Here is a 15542-nt window from a genome sequence, read left to right as displayed (position 1 = left end):
GTTTGTTTAAATTAGTAAAAATACATTAATCACTTTAATTAAAAAATAATAATCATACATCAATGGATAACGTCAGGCATTGACCAAGACAAGCCAAATGAGATTGACTTGACTGCTTGAAAAGTTAAATTACCTCGTTAACTTTCTAATAATAGTGATTTAAAGTGATTTTTATTTAAAAATTATTATTATTATTTATTTTTTAAAAATTATTTTTAATATTAATATATCAAAATAATAAAAAACACAAAAAAAACTAAATTCAAGCAAAAAAAATTTAAAAATAAAATCATGAAACGAGATTTTAACCACAAAAATAAAAAATCCTTTACTATTTCGTCTTAAAAAATAAATCTAAAAATATATAATTATTTTAATAAATTCAAACAATAGTACTAAAAATAAACAAAACCTATAAAGATGTCGATAATGTTATAATTTTTTTTGAAATATAGTTCAATTATGATCCAAAATATTACTTTTAAATATAAATTTTTTAAAAAATTACTAAAAACACAGTATATTTTGATAACTCATGTTTAAAATATATAGATTCACAAAAGAAATTATAAATATAACTGTGAAAATTCAGATTAATTTAATAAATACATGACTCAAAACTTAATCCGGTTGATGGTAAAAAATATATTTTTTTAAAATAAAATAAAATGATATAACTGTAGATAAAAATATAGAGATTTTTGAGAGTCAAAACCATACCCAAATCTACCTTTCCAGAGAAAAGCCAAAGCCATGCATGGATGGTAAGGTGAGAAAAGGGAGTTTGTTTTATATGGCAGAAAAAGAAAAAAAGAGGCAAGTGGCACAGACGTGTCAAAGAAACCCGAACAGCATGGAGGGGGCCACTTCTGCCATGTATTAAGGGTGGCCTTGTACTGAGGTATTGGCCATGGCAGTTACACCAAAACTAAACCCCCCACCACTCCTCCCTCTCCTCCCCTCTCCAGTCTCTCTACCTACAGATCCACTGGTTTAAGCAACTCATTCTTTCCCTCTTCATAGCCATAGATTCCCATTTCTCCCTTAGCAAAGACAGCAAGTACAAAATGACGAGGAGAACTCCCCGGCTCTGGTTCTTTTAGTGCCCTCTCTCTATCTTCCGGTCAGTTTCAGGTGATCTTTTAGTTTGGAAATGGCATTAACTTCTTCTCCTCTCGCCAGACATGTTATTCTGTGTGTGTATTTGGTCATGTCTTGAGTGTGATTTTTTATTAATTACATGGTAGATTAATTGCTGCATGCAAATGTGCTAGAGCCTCGAGCTCCGTTTGTCTTCGCGGTGGAGATTCTGGAACTCCGACCGTCACTTCAAGAGTTTCTATCTTAAATTACGGTCAAGATTTTATAGCTTTTTTAAAACTTGCTTACTCTTAATTATCAAGTATTGATTTAGGATAACAATTTGTTTAATCATCTACTCTGTCTAATCATCTTTATTATATATACATATATATAATTGCAATTTCTTAATCGGGTTTTAAAGACTGTTTAATTAGTGGGCATGCATAGGGATTCGACCCTTGCATGCATCTTGTTCATGACACTGGCAGCAGAGTACTGTATTATTTACTTACTGAATAAATATCACTAGAAACTCCCCCCCCCCTTTCTTTTTTCACTGTTAATTTCAATAAGAATATTTTCTTTTGAAAATAAAAAAATAAAAGAATTTTTATTTATTTATTTTAGAATTATCAAATTCTGTTATTAGCATAGTTGTAAAATCCATGAGTTGTAACTTGACCCGGATGGCCTGATAAAATCCGGCACTAAGATGGGATAAGAGAAGAGAGTCGCAGAGAGATTCCAATCGACATAATTTATATGCATGCATGTGCATTTTATTAGTTAGCTCATCTTTTTTTATTATTTAAACAGAAGTTCTCTATCAAATTACTTTTATATATATATATATATATATATATATATATATATAAAATGAACTGGTTGTCGTCTTGTTCTATAACCCTTTCATATATGCACGAACTTCAGGTATATATGCAGTTGTTACTAATTAGTGTTTGATTAGTTTATAATTAAGCAGATCTTCTCACCATAATAATACTTTGTTTAAGAAAGTAGATTGTCCCTTCAATTTATTTTTGAAGGTGAAAGTGATGGTACTGCGCTGTAATCCCTGTATAAGAATTTTACCTGCTAAATATTAATTTGAACAGATTTTCTTGTTCAGGGACTTGAACCGCTGCAACGTTTACAAGCTCAAAATTCCTAGTTCAGCAATCATCTCCACTGGTCAAGACTGCCTCTAGACAACCTGCTGTTCGATGCAAGGAATGGTATCTGAAAATATTGCCTATGGCAATGCCATACAAGAATCTCCAGTGCTACAACCACAAGATCACCAAGATCAGACAATGAAGGACGCCCCATTTTCTCCATTAGACGGGCAAAGTTCTCTCTTGTCACTTACCCTCAATGAAATCCAGCTCAAGAGAGGGAAGAGCTTTGGCTCTATGAACATGGATGAATTTTTTGTTAACCTGTGGAATTCCGATGATAATCAAGTTCCATCACAACCCAACCAAAATGTTAGGCCTGATAATGATCACGGTGGTGTAACGAAGCAATGCCCGAATTTAGCACGACAAGGCTCTTTCTCTATCCCTGCTCCCCTTTGCAAGAAAACTGTCGACGAGGTATTGTTTGAGATACAAAATGAAGAACCACAGCAACATAATCCCAACAGCATTGGTGCTGATCATGAACCTCCTCAACGCCAACAAACACTGGGTGAGATAACATTAGAAGATTTCCTAATAAAAGCCGGTGTAGTTCAAGAGGCTCCGGCAGGGTCCTCGCAACAAAAGAAGGTGACACCAATTCAGGACAGAAACAATGCATGTTTGGACATGAACTTTGGAATGGGGCATATGATGGGGTTAGGATACCAAAATTTATCTGCTGGCAATGGTTTCGCAGCTTACCAAATGTTCCCACAAGGCAAATTAGGGTATAATGTGGGATCGGTTGTACCAAATAATGCTAAGAATGAGAAGTGTCAGAGCATAATGGAATTAGGAGCACAATCGAGCAAGAAGAGGATGAACGATGGTCCGCCTGAGGTGGTCGTGGAGCGGAGGCAACGCCGGATGATAAAGAATAGAGAGTCAGCAGCACGATCACGTGCTAGGAAGCAGGTTTTTGTCTTCTTATAATTCTCTACCTTAATTCACACACATAAAAGCATACATGATTTGGAAACCCACGACATATATAGAAGAATCTGATTCAGGTTGATTTTAAGTTGAACTAAGAAACACATTGACCCATTGAAACCTCCCAGATAAATATCAAAGATTTTTTTTTTCAAAAAAAACGAAATAATAACATGTTAGATCACTCATAACCGTGGTTCTTCTCTTAGAATTAATGGTTCATTTTATATGTTTAATTTTTAAAAAAATTTATATAGTACTTCAAATGTTATTAATCTCAAGGAATTCTTTACTTCTTTGTTCTTGATTTTTGAATTAAATGATGCACTGCAGGGACTTGAACTTGAGTCTCCACCTCATGTTTTGCAGACATGAAGGCCAGTAGTGTTTCAAGAAATCATTTTTTTCCATGATAGACACACCACTACTGTAGTTAATATTCTGACCAAAATCTCTTACATGTATTATACTGCAGGCATATACAGTGGAGTTGGAACTCGAGTTGAATCAACTCAAAGAAGAGAATGCTAAGCTTAAGCAAATTGTGGTAATTAATTAAAACTAGAGATAGTCTTTCATTAATTATAACACATATATAATATCTCCCCTGATCAGTATTATCAGCACCCTAATAAAAGCTAGCCCTTTTGATTTCTTTTTATTTTTTTCTCAAATATAATTTGAAACAGGAGGAAATAGAGGAGAAGCGAAAGGAAGAGGTACAGCACTCATTATTTACGATTTTTGTCTAAGTTCTTTAAACCCTACTCTTCTACTACCTTGACAAACAAACACACACACAAAAGTAGAAAAGGAAAAAAGAAAATTTCTTTCATGGCTAATTCCCCACAATTACAGGTTACGAGAAGGAAATCATCAAAGATGACACAAAAGAAAGATGATAAGTTGAGGGGCATAAGGAGGACAGTGAGCCTGGCATGGTGAGGCAATGAAGACGAATGCTAAGGTGGCCAGTCGTATGTATAGTGATGGTTATATGTGTTAAAACCATATATTAATTTAGTTTCATTACTGTCCTAGCTAGCTAGATCTTCTCACTATATTCATAAATAAGCCGGGGTACCATAAGGAATTCACTTTTTTTTTTTTTTTTTTTTTAAATATGAATAACAAGTATGAATTGCGTAGGCAATCTTTGCTTAATTTCTTATATAAAAGCAAAACAATACCTTACTAATATCTTGATTCTCAAGTGATCATGCTTTTAATATCTTGGGAAAAGAAATTGTTATTTAACCCAAGAGGTAGGAATCGAGGTAAGACTCTGAATTCATCATTTTTCAGCACATCAACATAGCCAGCCATTATCTAGCTAGGATCCTGAAACTCCAAATCCAGTGCTTTTAACAGTGAGGAACTCACTGAGTCATCTTGAATATTTGATGGATATATATGGTTGTGTTTATGAAGGATAACATTGAAGAAGGGGGCTTGAACGCCAAAAAAAAAGAAAAGAAAATAGTTGTAGAATTTAAGGGTGAAATTGTGGTTGTTTTTCAAAATACTTTTTGTTCTAAAATATATCAAAATAATGGTTTTTTTTAAAAAAAAATTAATTTTGAAATCAGTATATCAAAACAATCTAAAATACACACACATATATAATTTTAATTTTTAACAAAAAAATTCATTTTTTTAAAAATACAAATACAACCATATTTCTAAATTCTCTTATTATTGTTTTTGTTTTACCTTTCATGAACCGTGGAACTACCAACATGATCTGTTATAAAAAAAAAAAAAAAAAATCAAATTCAAAAAATATTTACTTAAAAAATATATTTAAAATAATATTTAAAAATCTCATCTATCCATTTAAACTTTTAAGTTTTCAATTTAATTCTATAAACTAATAAATTGTACAATTTTAGTTTCCTCCAATATATTAGATATACGGTTAGCGGAATCAAATTATAAATTGAAATTTTGTTTATATTCAAAATATTTTGTAAAATTTCAACTTGATGTCATTTTAAGTTTTACAAATTCATAAGTATGAATTTTTTTTTTCTCATGAGTAAAGCACATATTTTTATTCATATTATTCTAATTTTTTATTACATTTTTTTTATTGAGGTTTTTGTTTTTTAATTTTTTTTGGATAGGTTATATGTTTATTTGAGTAGAAGAGCACTACAACTTTAATATCCAATAATTTCTTCTTAAATTATAGCATTTTCCTTTTTAATACAAAAGAGTGTGTGATACAATTCTAAAAACTTTTCATCTCATTAGGGATTCAATTATTACTAATTTAAAAATAGAGGACCCAATCGGACTAAATATAAAATAAGCGTATCGATTCGATAAAAATACCAATACTCCAGGGATCATATAAATCATTGTTTTTATCATCCTCCTCTCCCACTCCCGCGAGCCTTTTACATTTCTTTTTCTCTCTAAAATAATTAAACGATCTTTCTCTCTCCAAAATAATAATTAATAATAATAATAATATATTTTTTTAATCGAAGCTTGACTTCAACGATTCTGAGGTAATCTAAGCTTTTCTCTTTTAATTTCTCATAATTCCTACTGTATTTAGTAGCTAGGGTGGTTTTTCTTAATCTTTTATGAAATTCTCTAGTTCTCTAATCATTTCATGTAATTCAATCAATAATTGGTGTATTTACTTAGTATTAGCAGCTGATTACTTAGGATTAATATTAATATGGGAATCTTGATTTTTCTGGGCTGTTTTTTCTATTTAAAATTGATGGTTTTAAGGGTAAATTTGACAAAAATGAGAGTTTTAGTTTATGGAAGTTTTGATATTTTCTGTTTGGTTCTGAGAAAATGTTGAGGAGAGAAAATAAATTGAGGGATGTTCTGTGTTATTAAGTTACTTGTTTCGAGCAGCTTAAGACGAAATTTTAAGTTGAGATTATAATTTAAATAGAGGAAGTTCTGCCATGTCACCAGATATGCCACCATTTCCACAATGTGTGCCTTTGGAGCCAATTACGTTAGGCAATCAGAAATATACTCGGTCCGGAGAGGTGAGGAGGGTTTTGGGAGTTCCTCCCAGTAGTGCGTCAGATGATCATTCGTTTGGAGTTGCACATCCCAAGCCGATGCCGCCAGTAGCAACAGAGGAGCTAAAGCATTTTAAACAAAGTGTGCAAGATACTTCTAGGAAGGCCAAGTATGTTGTTCATCAGATTTCAACTTCCTGCTGCATGTTATGGTTGTTTGGGATTTTACTCGTATAAGTCATTATGTGATTGTTTTTGCAATTGAAGTGTAATGGCTGTGCATCGCTATTGACATGGCAATGCCATGGGATATTGTTGTTATGGAAAAATTAGTTGCTTGTATTTCATGTTATAAACAAGATGATGACATATCTTTGTAGTCCTTAACAAGTTTTCTGTCCCCTGATATTTTATCTGCTTGTATATTTTGGAAAACCTTTGTCAACCCCTGCATATTATTGCAATTCAAAATTCTTCCTTTGATGCTGTTTCTGTCTTTAAGCATGTATAGTATCCTTGTTTTGCTTTAGATTTTCGTGTTGAAGATGTAGTTCAATTTATTGATTTATTTACATGTTTCTGGAGAGCTCAAACCTCTTGAGTAGTTATTAAAGATGTCATGTATTTATAACAGGGACAGAGCAAAACTGTTGCATGAATCCTTATCTAAATTGGAAAGGTATAGAGAAGCCTTGAGCTCAAACAAACGACAAAGGAGTGAGCTTTCATTGAATGAGAAGTCAAATTTAGTGAATGCAGCAAAGGCAGGGGGTCAGATTCATAGGAATCCTCATGATATGACTCAAAGATTGAAGGACAGGACCAAGAGTATTGGGCTGAATAAGCGTGTTCGTACTTCAGTGGCAGATGTGCGGGTTTGTACTTAGACATTGATCTTGATATCTTTTCTTCTTTTTTACATCTTCATAATGTTTGAGACGTGATTGATTTCTGAACCAGATATTTGATTATAGATTAGGAAGTTTAGTTTATTAGATGCTTTGTTGAATCTGCCTCCCGCTTTGATCATAGGGATTATTTATGTTCTCTATGTGGCTTACACAAGCTTTAACTTTGTTTATATTACTTGTGCTATCAGGCAGATGGTAGGTCCACAATGCCCTCAAGGCAACAGATGGTAACAGATAAGGGTGGAGATATGCTCCAGGATGTTGGTGCTGCTGCTGTTCGGTTTGAAGAAAAGATTCGCAGATTGCCTGCTGCGGGTGAAAGATGGGATACAAAAAATAAAAAAAAGCGTTCTGTTGGACTAATGAGTAATAGAGTTATAAATGGTGATCGAGAACAAAAACAAGCTATGCCTTCCAAGATGAGTGCTGACTCTAAGTTGCGATTATGTGATGCTCAGGGTTTCAGGTAATTATGTTTGTATTATTGCTGGTTTTTTGGTTATGTTGTGATTGTTGTTTAATATCAGGAATCTGCTACTGCGTTCTTTTGAGTACAACTGTGGAGACATCATGTTTAGAAAGCTTGTATCTTTATTGTTTGTTTGGGTTCTCCTTTCCAAAGCAGCCATCTATAATTGACATGCTAGTGCATTGCTTCTCTGATTGAATCATGTTCATACCTTTTCCCACATTCATGATAAAGGAAGAAATTCAAAGAGATTTTGTTATATAAATGGTTTTCTAATATATTACAGATCAAAGTCGTCTGCTGGAATCAGTGGAATGAACAAATTGGATGGTTCTTTCGAACCTAGTAGTTCAGATACTGGCTCAGTCCTTAAGAAGGAAATGGAAAGTGGTCCTCTTCCAAGAGACTGTAAAGCTCTTTCAGAGCATAAGGCTGTGACAAAAGGAACAAATAAGTAGGTATTTTCATTTTTAATATCACTCTGTAGTAAAGGTGCATCAATACATTACATCAGGTTGTTTGTTTTGACGTGTGAGGCTATTAATTTTTATATGGTGCTGTTTATCAGGTCAAATACTCATGAGGATAATTTAGCAAGCACTCCTATTACAGTGATAAAAGCAAAGGTTTCTCGAGCATCACGTACTGGGTCCATCATGCTGCTGGATTCATCACTTAAAGTTCACCCATCGCCCACATCCCTTCAAGGTTTGGAACAGCCTACAAGTTCAAATAAAGTCCCATTGCCTGGAGTGGTAAATAACCACAGGGGTCAAATGTCGGCAGGCTCATCTTCACATGCTATGGCTAAGTGGGTTGGTCAGAGACCACACAAAAACTTGCGTTCACGGAGGGCAAATGTAATTTCTCCTGGTTCAAACCATATTGAAGCTCAGATGTCATCTCAAGGTTTTCCCACTTCTGATTTTAGTGTCAGAAGTTCTTCCATTGGAATCAATGGACCTCTGATTGCCAGCAATCTAGATACTAACACTCCAAAGTTCAAGAGGGAACTTGAGAGCGTTCAATCTCCCTTTGGGCTATCTGAAAGTGAAGAATCAGGAGCTGGAGAGAATAAACCAAAGGATAAAGGAACTGATAGTAGTGAGCTTTCTCTTTCTGCAACTCAAAAAGTTGGAACTTCTGTATTGCCTACTAAGAAGAATAAATCATCAACTAATGAAATTGGGGATGGCATACGGAGACAAGGAAGGAGTGGACGAGTTTCATCCTTAACAAGGCCAGCTAGTCATCCAGTGAGGGAGAAGTTAGAGAATCTTCCAGCTGCAAAGCCTTTTCAGAGTACAAAGGGTGCTTCTGATAAAAATAAAAGGTATCTTCCCTAACTGCCTCTACTCCAAAGCAACCTATTGGTTGGTCAAATTATATTGTGAACTTATTTTCGATACTGTTCTGAATTTTGAAGCTTTTATATATTTCTCTGAATCAGTAAAACTGGCCGTCCACCTTCCAAAAAGCTGAAAGATCAGAAAGCTTTAAATCATGCTGGACTGGTGCCCAACAGTGGTTCCTTAGATTTTACAGGTACTATTCATTGTTACCTGTACAATAAATTTGGAGTTTTATTTTTTAGATTTGTGATATGTGTAGAAAGACTCTGTTCTTCATGATGAGCATTGCATATCTTAAAACTATGCTGCAAGGATGAAATTTATGTTAGTGTTTTTTTTCCACTGGACAAAACTCTCTTCTTGGCATGACCAAGATACTCAGCTCGAATATAAATCACATGGACATCAACATCTTCCGGTGAATTTGTGCCTTTTTTGTGAAGTTGCTGGTTTTATTATTTAGATTGACAAATTTTATGTATTTATTTTTGTTTGTCTATGCGTATGCAAGGAATTTAAAACAGTAAAAATTTACTCTAGAGCTTGTAAAAATTCCATTTGATGCAAGTCTTGGCTGCAATTTATTTTAACACGCATTGGTATATTATTCTTAGGTGAATCTGGTGATGATCATGAAGAACTATTTTCAGCTGCTAATTCTGCTTGGAAAGCTAGTGGTAAGCATTTTTACCTTTTTCTTAAGCTTATCCTGAAAAGCCAGCTCTGTTTATTGCATAAACTGTCTTTAAAATGCTTGTTTCTGTAGACCTTGCCTGTTCCGGTCCTTTTTGGAAGAAGATGGACTCTATTTTTGCTTCTGTCAGCTTAGAGGATCTTTCCTACTTGAAGCAACAGGTAATAAGTGGGATGCTTTGATAGATTTGGGATGTTGTGAACTTTCATGGATCAGAGACTAACAATTTCTCTTTGCGTTGCTATTTTTTGCGAATTGTTCAGCTAACTTCTGCGCAAGGGCTTGATGAGTGTTTTTCTCAAATGCTTGGCACCACATATAATGTTTTGGTACTGTTTGAATTATATTCTTTAATTATTTAATCAGTCTCTCTCATGCATTCCTGTAATTTGTGGTGTGGTTTGCCTCCAATTTGTTAAGTTTTGTTATGGACTTTCAACTGTCAGAAATCAGTTTTATTTTAATCTTAAATATATTCAGATGAGACCCAAGAAAGAAAAAGAAAAGAAGAAAGAAAGAAAATAAAAGGAAAATGCAAGAATGAAGTTTGATAAAAAGGATCTGTTTCTTTCAGGGCGCTGTTGTGCATAAAAAAGTACGTTCTGGCAGAATTCAAGCGGAGGACCTTAATCAAGAATCAGTCAAGACAACTTTATGTGGAAGAGCTGACATGGGAAGTTTGGACAAGGGTGCTCTGTTATACCATAGAGTTCTTTCTGCTTTAATTGAAGAAGATGAAAGTGAAGAATTTTACCTACAAAGTGAATCGAAGAATATGTCTCTTAACTATGCTAGTGATGACTCTCATTGTGGTTCATGTAATCTGATTGATATCGAATCTAGAGATAGAGACAGAATGGAATCTGAAGTTGAGTCAGAAGTGAATTTTCAGACACAGAAGAACTGCTTCTTGGATAGACTTTCATGTGATAAGAGTGTTATATCAAATGCAATTAGGAATCCAAGCATGTCCAGTTCTTTGCATAGCAATGAACAGTGGCTAGTAGATGATGACTTTTCACAGTCAGATGCTGGGCATGCCAGTGAAATATGTTCTAATGATCCAGGTGTTCTGCAGATGAGGGAATTAAATATGCCAGGCTTCTCTTCCTCTGATGGCCACTATCAGCTGATGTGTCTGGATGAACGACTTTTGCTTGAGCTACAAAGTATTGGTTTATGCCCAGAAACACCGGTAAACATTCTATCATATACTTTGATGTTTTCTTTCTCAAGGGATAGCATATCATGTTCCTCAATTTTATTCATTTTTTATATGCTTCTTATGCCTTCATGCAGCCTGATCTAGCAGAGAGAGAAGTGATTATTCAAAATATAATGGAGCTTAAAGAAGGGCTGCACCAGCAGGTTCTGTGCCTCCGAGTTTCTTTTTCTCTATCTAGTTGTTCTTAATGCAGAAAGTGTTTGCACAATTTCTTCCTCTTCTCTCTTTTTTTTTCTTTGATTTTTTTTTTGACACTTCAAGTTGTTTCTTTTAAATTCACCTTTTTTTTTTGGCTTGTTATCTCTTGTAACATCTTTCATTACTGACAGATTGGAATAATGAAAAACAAGTTAGGGAAACTTGGTAGAGCTGTGCAGAAAGGAAGAGATATGGAAAAAAGGTAGGTTTCACAGTGGTTGTGAGGTCCTGCTGTCATGAAATCCATAGATATTGCTTGGATCAAAGTAACATGGTTTCATTTGCAGGAACGCTGAACATGTTGCAATGGACCATCTTATACAGATGGCTTACAAAAAACAATTGGTATTTGTTTTATTCTTCCATTGAGCCATGGTTTCTTTTTGTCAACTTCTTAGCAATCAAGGAATACTATTATTATGTAAACCTTTAGCCTGCAGAGGTATAATTTTGCTTCCCATCTTATCAGATAACCTTTGATTGAAATAGGAAATAAACAGTTTTGGAAAAAAAACCTACACTTATGGACAGGCATATATGGCTTGCATTTGTCAACAATTTCTTTTCGACCTTTGAATTTCTCAAATAGCTTGAGGATACAGCCATGTATCTCAGGTGTGTGAGTGTGATCTAGAAAACTAGGATGTTTGGGCATTCCTACTTACACAACATGTATACTTGTTTCCTGCACTCCTAAAAGTACTTTTCTTGTAACATAGACAAATCATTAAAAGAACCTATTGGAGGATAGCCATGTGCATGAGGTGTAATTTTAGTGTCCTGGAATGAAACCTGTGCCTTTTGTATGTACTTCTTGTGATAGTAAGAAGTTTTTAATTTTGTAACAAGTCTCATGCATATATATATATATATATATATATATTTATTTATTTATTAAAAAAAGACAGCTCATTTCTTTTGGGGAATAAGGAAAAATCGTTCCCAGTGTGTTTGCTCATATTTTGTGTTTGCAAGTAGTTTTCATGCTATTTACTGAAATACGTTTCTCGGTTGTTCAACCTACATATGGTTTAGCAGTCTAATCCCTAAGAATTTGTGGGTGATCCTGAGGTCGAATAGCAATTGTATTTACCTGTCATACATACCAGGCTTATGCCATAATGTTTATGCATGTCAATATAAGGATAAAATCAAATTGCACCTGCATAAAACTGGAAAACTTGGACATCTATGTTTTACTGCAGTTTTCCAATAAATCCAATGTGCAAGAGTAGAATTTGGAGATCAAAGGCTTAAAACATGTGTAACATTTGGGAGATCAAAGGCTTAAAACATACGTAACATTTGGGAGTTTAAACATGGTGTAATTTGGTCTCTTCCAGATTGGTCATACAAAATATTCCATGTAATTATGGGAATCAAGGCCCTTTCATCAGTTCTATACCATTGACAGTCTGTTATCGACTTCTACAGGCTTGTCGTGGGAATAGTACCTCAAAAAGTACTGTCCGCAAGGCTTCAAGGCAAGTTGCATTGGCTTTTATCAAGCGCACTCTTGCTAGATGTCATAAATTTGAAGATACTGGCAGCAGTTGTTTCAGCGAGCCTGCACTGCAGCGGGTCATCTTCTCTGCACCTATATGCAACAACGACACCAAATCTGTGGGTTGTGTGGGCTCAGTAACTGCTAGGAACACATGCAATGAAGTCTCTAACACTCATGCTGAAGCCAGAGGATCAGGTATGTCAAGTTAAATTTTTTCATTTTCTTTAATGATGCTCATTAATCATCTCTTAGAATAGACTTTAGAATGGCTATATGCATTTCTCAAGATTCTCGGACTTTCTTGGGAAGTGTCAGAATATCAATAGTATACTAAGACAATTTTGACTCGATTTTTTGCAATTTTTAAGTTGCTTTTATGTTCCAACAGCAGTATATGATTCTGTGTGTTTCCATATCTTGCCACTAGGTGCTGTTTCTAGCACTTTCGAGAGATACGATTCTCATAGTGATAACTTTGAAAGAAGTAAGAAGAGGGAAGTGCTTATAGATGATGTTATTGGCAGCGCTTCATCAAGGGTAACATCCACTCTTGACAGTACTGTTCTTGGTGGAGTAAAAGGTAGGAGAAACGATAGAGATAGAGAACAAGGCAAGGATAATTCAAGAAGTAATTCTGTTTCTGGAGGCAGTCACTCATCATTGGACGGAGTCAAAGGCGAGCGCAAAACAAAGTCAAAGCCCAAGCAAAAGAGTACTCATTTATTGAATTCAGGAAACGGACCTCGTGGATCTTATCATTCAGTAGCTAATGCTAGCAATAAAATAGAGCAAGTGGGATCAATGTTTCTTGGCAACATTCCTCAGGACACCACTAAAGAAGTTGATGAACCCAGTGATTTTCCACACTCGCAGCTAAACGAGTTTGATACAATTGAACTAGGAGGATCTACTGACCTCTGTGGGCCTCAAGATCTTGGCTCTTGGTTGAATATTGGTGAGGATGGATTGCAAGGCCATGATTCCATAGGTCTTGAAATACCAATGGATGACCTTATGGAGTTGAACATGCTTATGTAGAGAGCTTTGTGCTTCACGCTGGTGAAGTTGGATCACGGAAACCAATTTTGAGATCAAATCTAACCGGCCTGGTTGAGGTAAGCAAAAAACAATTGTAATTACGATCGATTCTCCTGTATATGATCTGCAAGCAAGTATACTGATTCAGATTGTACGAACCAAGGAACTTGCTTCAGTCCAAAGGGATTCATGTCTCCTTCAGAATTGCAATGTATAGATGTGGTTGTGCGTGGATTTTTTCTTTTCCCTCGTTTCTTGCTCCCTTATTTTGAAATGCATCTGCATCCGACTCCTGTTCTTATTCATAGTTTCCGTTCTGATCGCCAGAGGAAGCTTTTCTCCTACTACGCTTCCACCTTGTTAAACATGGATGAAGCATCAATGCACCTGATCACTATTTAACAGGAATTACCTCTAGACATTGAATGCTAATTGATTAGTAGAGGTAATATACAAGTGGACTAACCCTTTTTTTCATCAGTTACCCATTTCTTTTTACGAATGATTGGGGGTGAGAGGAAGCAATCATGCTAGTCAATGTCAAACAAGCTTTTATTTTAAAAAAGAAAAGATGAACAGAAGATATGCTATTGTTTAGTGCCAGTTCTTATAAATGCATTCATTCAATCTACTTTGGAAACAATTTGATTTATTTGTTGTGGCATTTGATTCTTGCACTGATCAAGATTCCGGTGCACGTTTAGTTCAAGCCTAATGTTGTGTCATTCTTTAACTTGAAATCATATATAGTTTGCAAGTGATTAATCTTAGTTTAATACATAGAGTTATAATAAACCCTTTAGCTAAAGCATGATGCATAACTTCATGATGATCTGATCATGACAAAAAAGCAGCAGCAGCAGCATTCCTCTTAGATAATTAAATTAAAACCTAATCTAAGAAAAGGGTGCTTGGCAATGGCATCTATGAAGTAAACAAAACAAAGAAAAGGTAATCGCTTTGCAAGTATCCTATGCACCTAAAAGGGTTTATAAAGTCAACCCCTGAGTTTTGAAACCCGGCAGGTTAATCCAGGGTTGGAATCAGGCCGGTTGAAGAAAAAATAGGAGAAGAAAAAACTCGGTGTGACCTGGTGTGAACCTGGTCAAGACCTGACTACAAACTTGTTGACTTATTTTTTTTTTTTTTTTTACTAAAAACATGTTATTTTGATTTTTTTTTTTTAAAAAAAAATTTGACCCGGCCAAAACTCGGTGACCCTGTCAAAACCCGGAATCCAAATCTTGGACCGGGCTAGCCACCATGCCCGGGTTTTAAAACTATGCTAACCCCAATACCCAAGGTTTCTAATAGCATCTTTGATTTTGTGTTAGTTAAAAAAGTAATTTTTTTATATAATTTTTTATGGTTTTATTCTACTGATTTTAAAAATAAAAAAAATATCATTTTAATATATTTTTAAATAAATAGCACTTTAAAAAATAATTCCTACTACAATGTCAAACACTATCTAAATCCTAGAGGTTGATTAACATGGTCAATTCAGATTGACATTGTTTTATTTAAAAAATATTAAAATTATATTATTTTTTAAAATAAAATAAAAGAAGAATATAATTTTACAGAATTTATGAATTGATGTATCAAGTTAATCTAGTCCAACTAAATTAATTTTCATCAAATTTAATTTAAAACTCAATCCACTAAGTGTAGGGCAGGTTAGCGAGCAATCTGTAGAGCATGAGAAAAAAATTATAATTTAGGCAGGCAATTAATGGGTCCAAAAGCGGAGAGGCAAAAGGCAATATTAACAAAATTAAACAATTAATTAAGGAATCCAACAATGAATTGATAAGTACGAAGGTTAATCAATGTAATTAATAAATAAACAAACTACAGGAGCATGATACGGTATTTGATTTATACGTCCACCCATCCATTGTTAACGCAATCAAATTAGATATGCTACAAAATCTTATGTGTGTGTCTATATA

General features: G+C 34.4%; 2 protein-coding genes across 6 annotated transcripts; both read left to right on the top strand.

Annotated features, from left to right (window-relative positions):
* The first annotated feature begins 896 nt into the window (after positions 1 to 896).
* On the top strand, positions 897 to 4547 carry LOC118032314 (ABSCISIC ACID-INSENSITIVE 5-like protein 1). 3 transcript variants are annotated; one of them, XM_035036996.2, is made up of 5 exons: positions 897 to 1123; positions 2213 to 3179; positions 3673 to 3744; positions 3887 to 3916; positions 4056 to 4547. In XM_035036996.2, the coding sequence occupies exons 2-5, from the start codon at positions 2307 to 2309 to the stop codon at positions 4140 to 4142; spliced, it is 1062 nt and encodes a 353-aa protein (XP_034892887.1). In that variant the 5' UTR covers positions 897 to 1123; positions 2213 to 2306; the 3' UTR covers positions 4143 to 4547. The 3 variants fall into 3 exon arrangements, with proteins under 3 accessions (XP_034892887.1, XP_034892888.1, XP_073267619.1); XM_035036997.2 differs by having other exon boundaries at positions 897 to 1134; positions 4056 to 4546; XM_073411518.1 differs by lacking the exons at positions 3673 to 3744; positions 3887 to 3916; positions 4056 to 4547 and adding an exon at positions 3531 to 3587 and having other exon boundaries at positions 897 to 1134.
* A 1030-nt stretch (positions 4548 to 5577) lies between these two features.
* On the top strand, positions 5578 to 13833 carry LOC118032266 (uncharacterized). Of its 3 annotated transcripts, none has more exons than XM_035036911.2 (16): positions 5578 to 5713; positions 6141 to 6363; positions 6828 to 7068; positions 7293 to 7570; positions 7860 to 8027; positions 8142 to 8906; positions 9024 to 9118; positions 9540 to 9602; positions 9692 to 9780; positions 9883 to 9948; positions 10194 to 10814; positions 10919 to 10987; positions 11174 to 11244; positions 11330 to 11387; positions 12477 to 12744; positions 12977 to 13833. In XM_035036911.2, exons 2-16 carry the CDS (start codon positions 6143 to 6145, stop codon positions 13585 to 13587), a joined length of 3684 nt encoding a protein of 1227 aa, XP_034892802.1. In that variant the 5' UTR covers positions 5578 to 5713; positions 6141 to 6142; the 3' UTR covers positions 13588 to 13833. The 3 variants fall into 3 exon arrangements, with proteins under 3 accessions (XP_034892802.1, XP_034892801.1, XP_034892800.1); XM_035036910.2 differs by having other exon boundaries at positions 5590 to 5713; positions 6118 to 6363; positions 6828 to 7062; XM_035036909.2 differs by having other exon boundaries at positions 5590 to 5713; positions 6118 to 6363.
* The last annotated feature ends 1709 nt before the right edge of the window (positions 13834 to 15542 follow it).

This window comes from Populus alba, chromosome 9 (assembly GCF_005239225.2).
Source record: "Populus alba chromosome 9, ASM523922v2, whole genome shotgun sequence".
Classification (NCBI taxonomy): domain Eukaryota; kingdom Viridiplantae; phylum Streptophyta; class Magnoliopsida; order Malpighiales; family Salicaceae; genus Populus; species Populus alba.
This window is presented reverse-complemented; position numbering and strand designations above follow the sequence as displayed.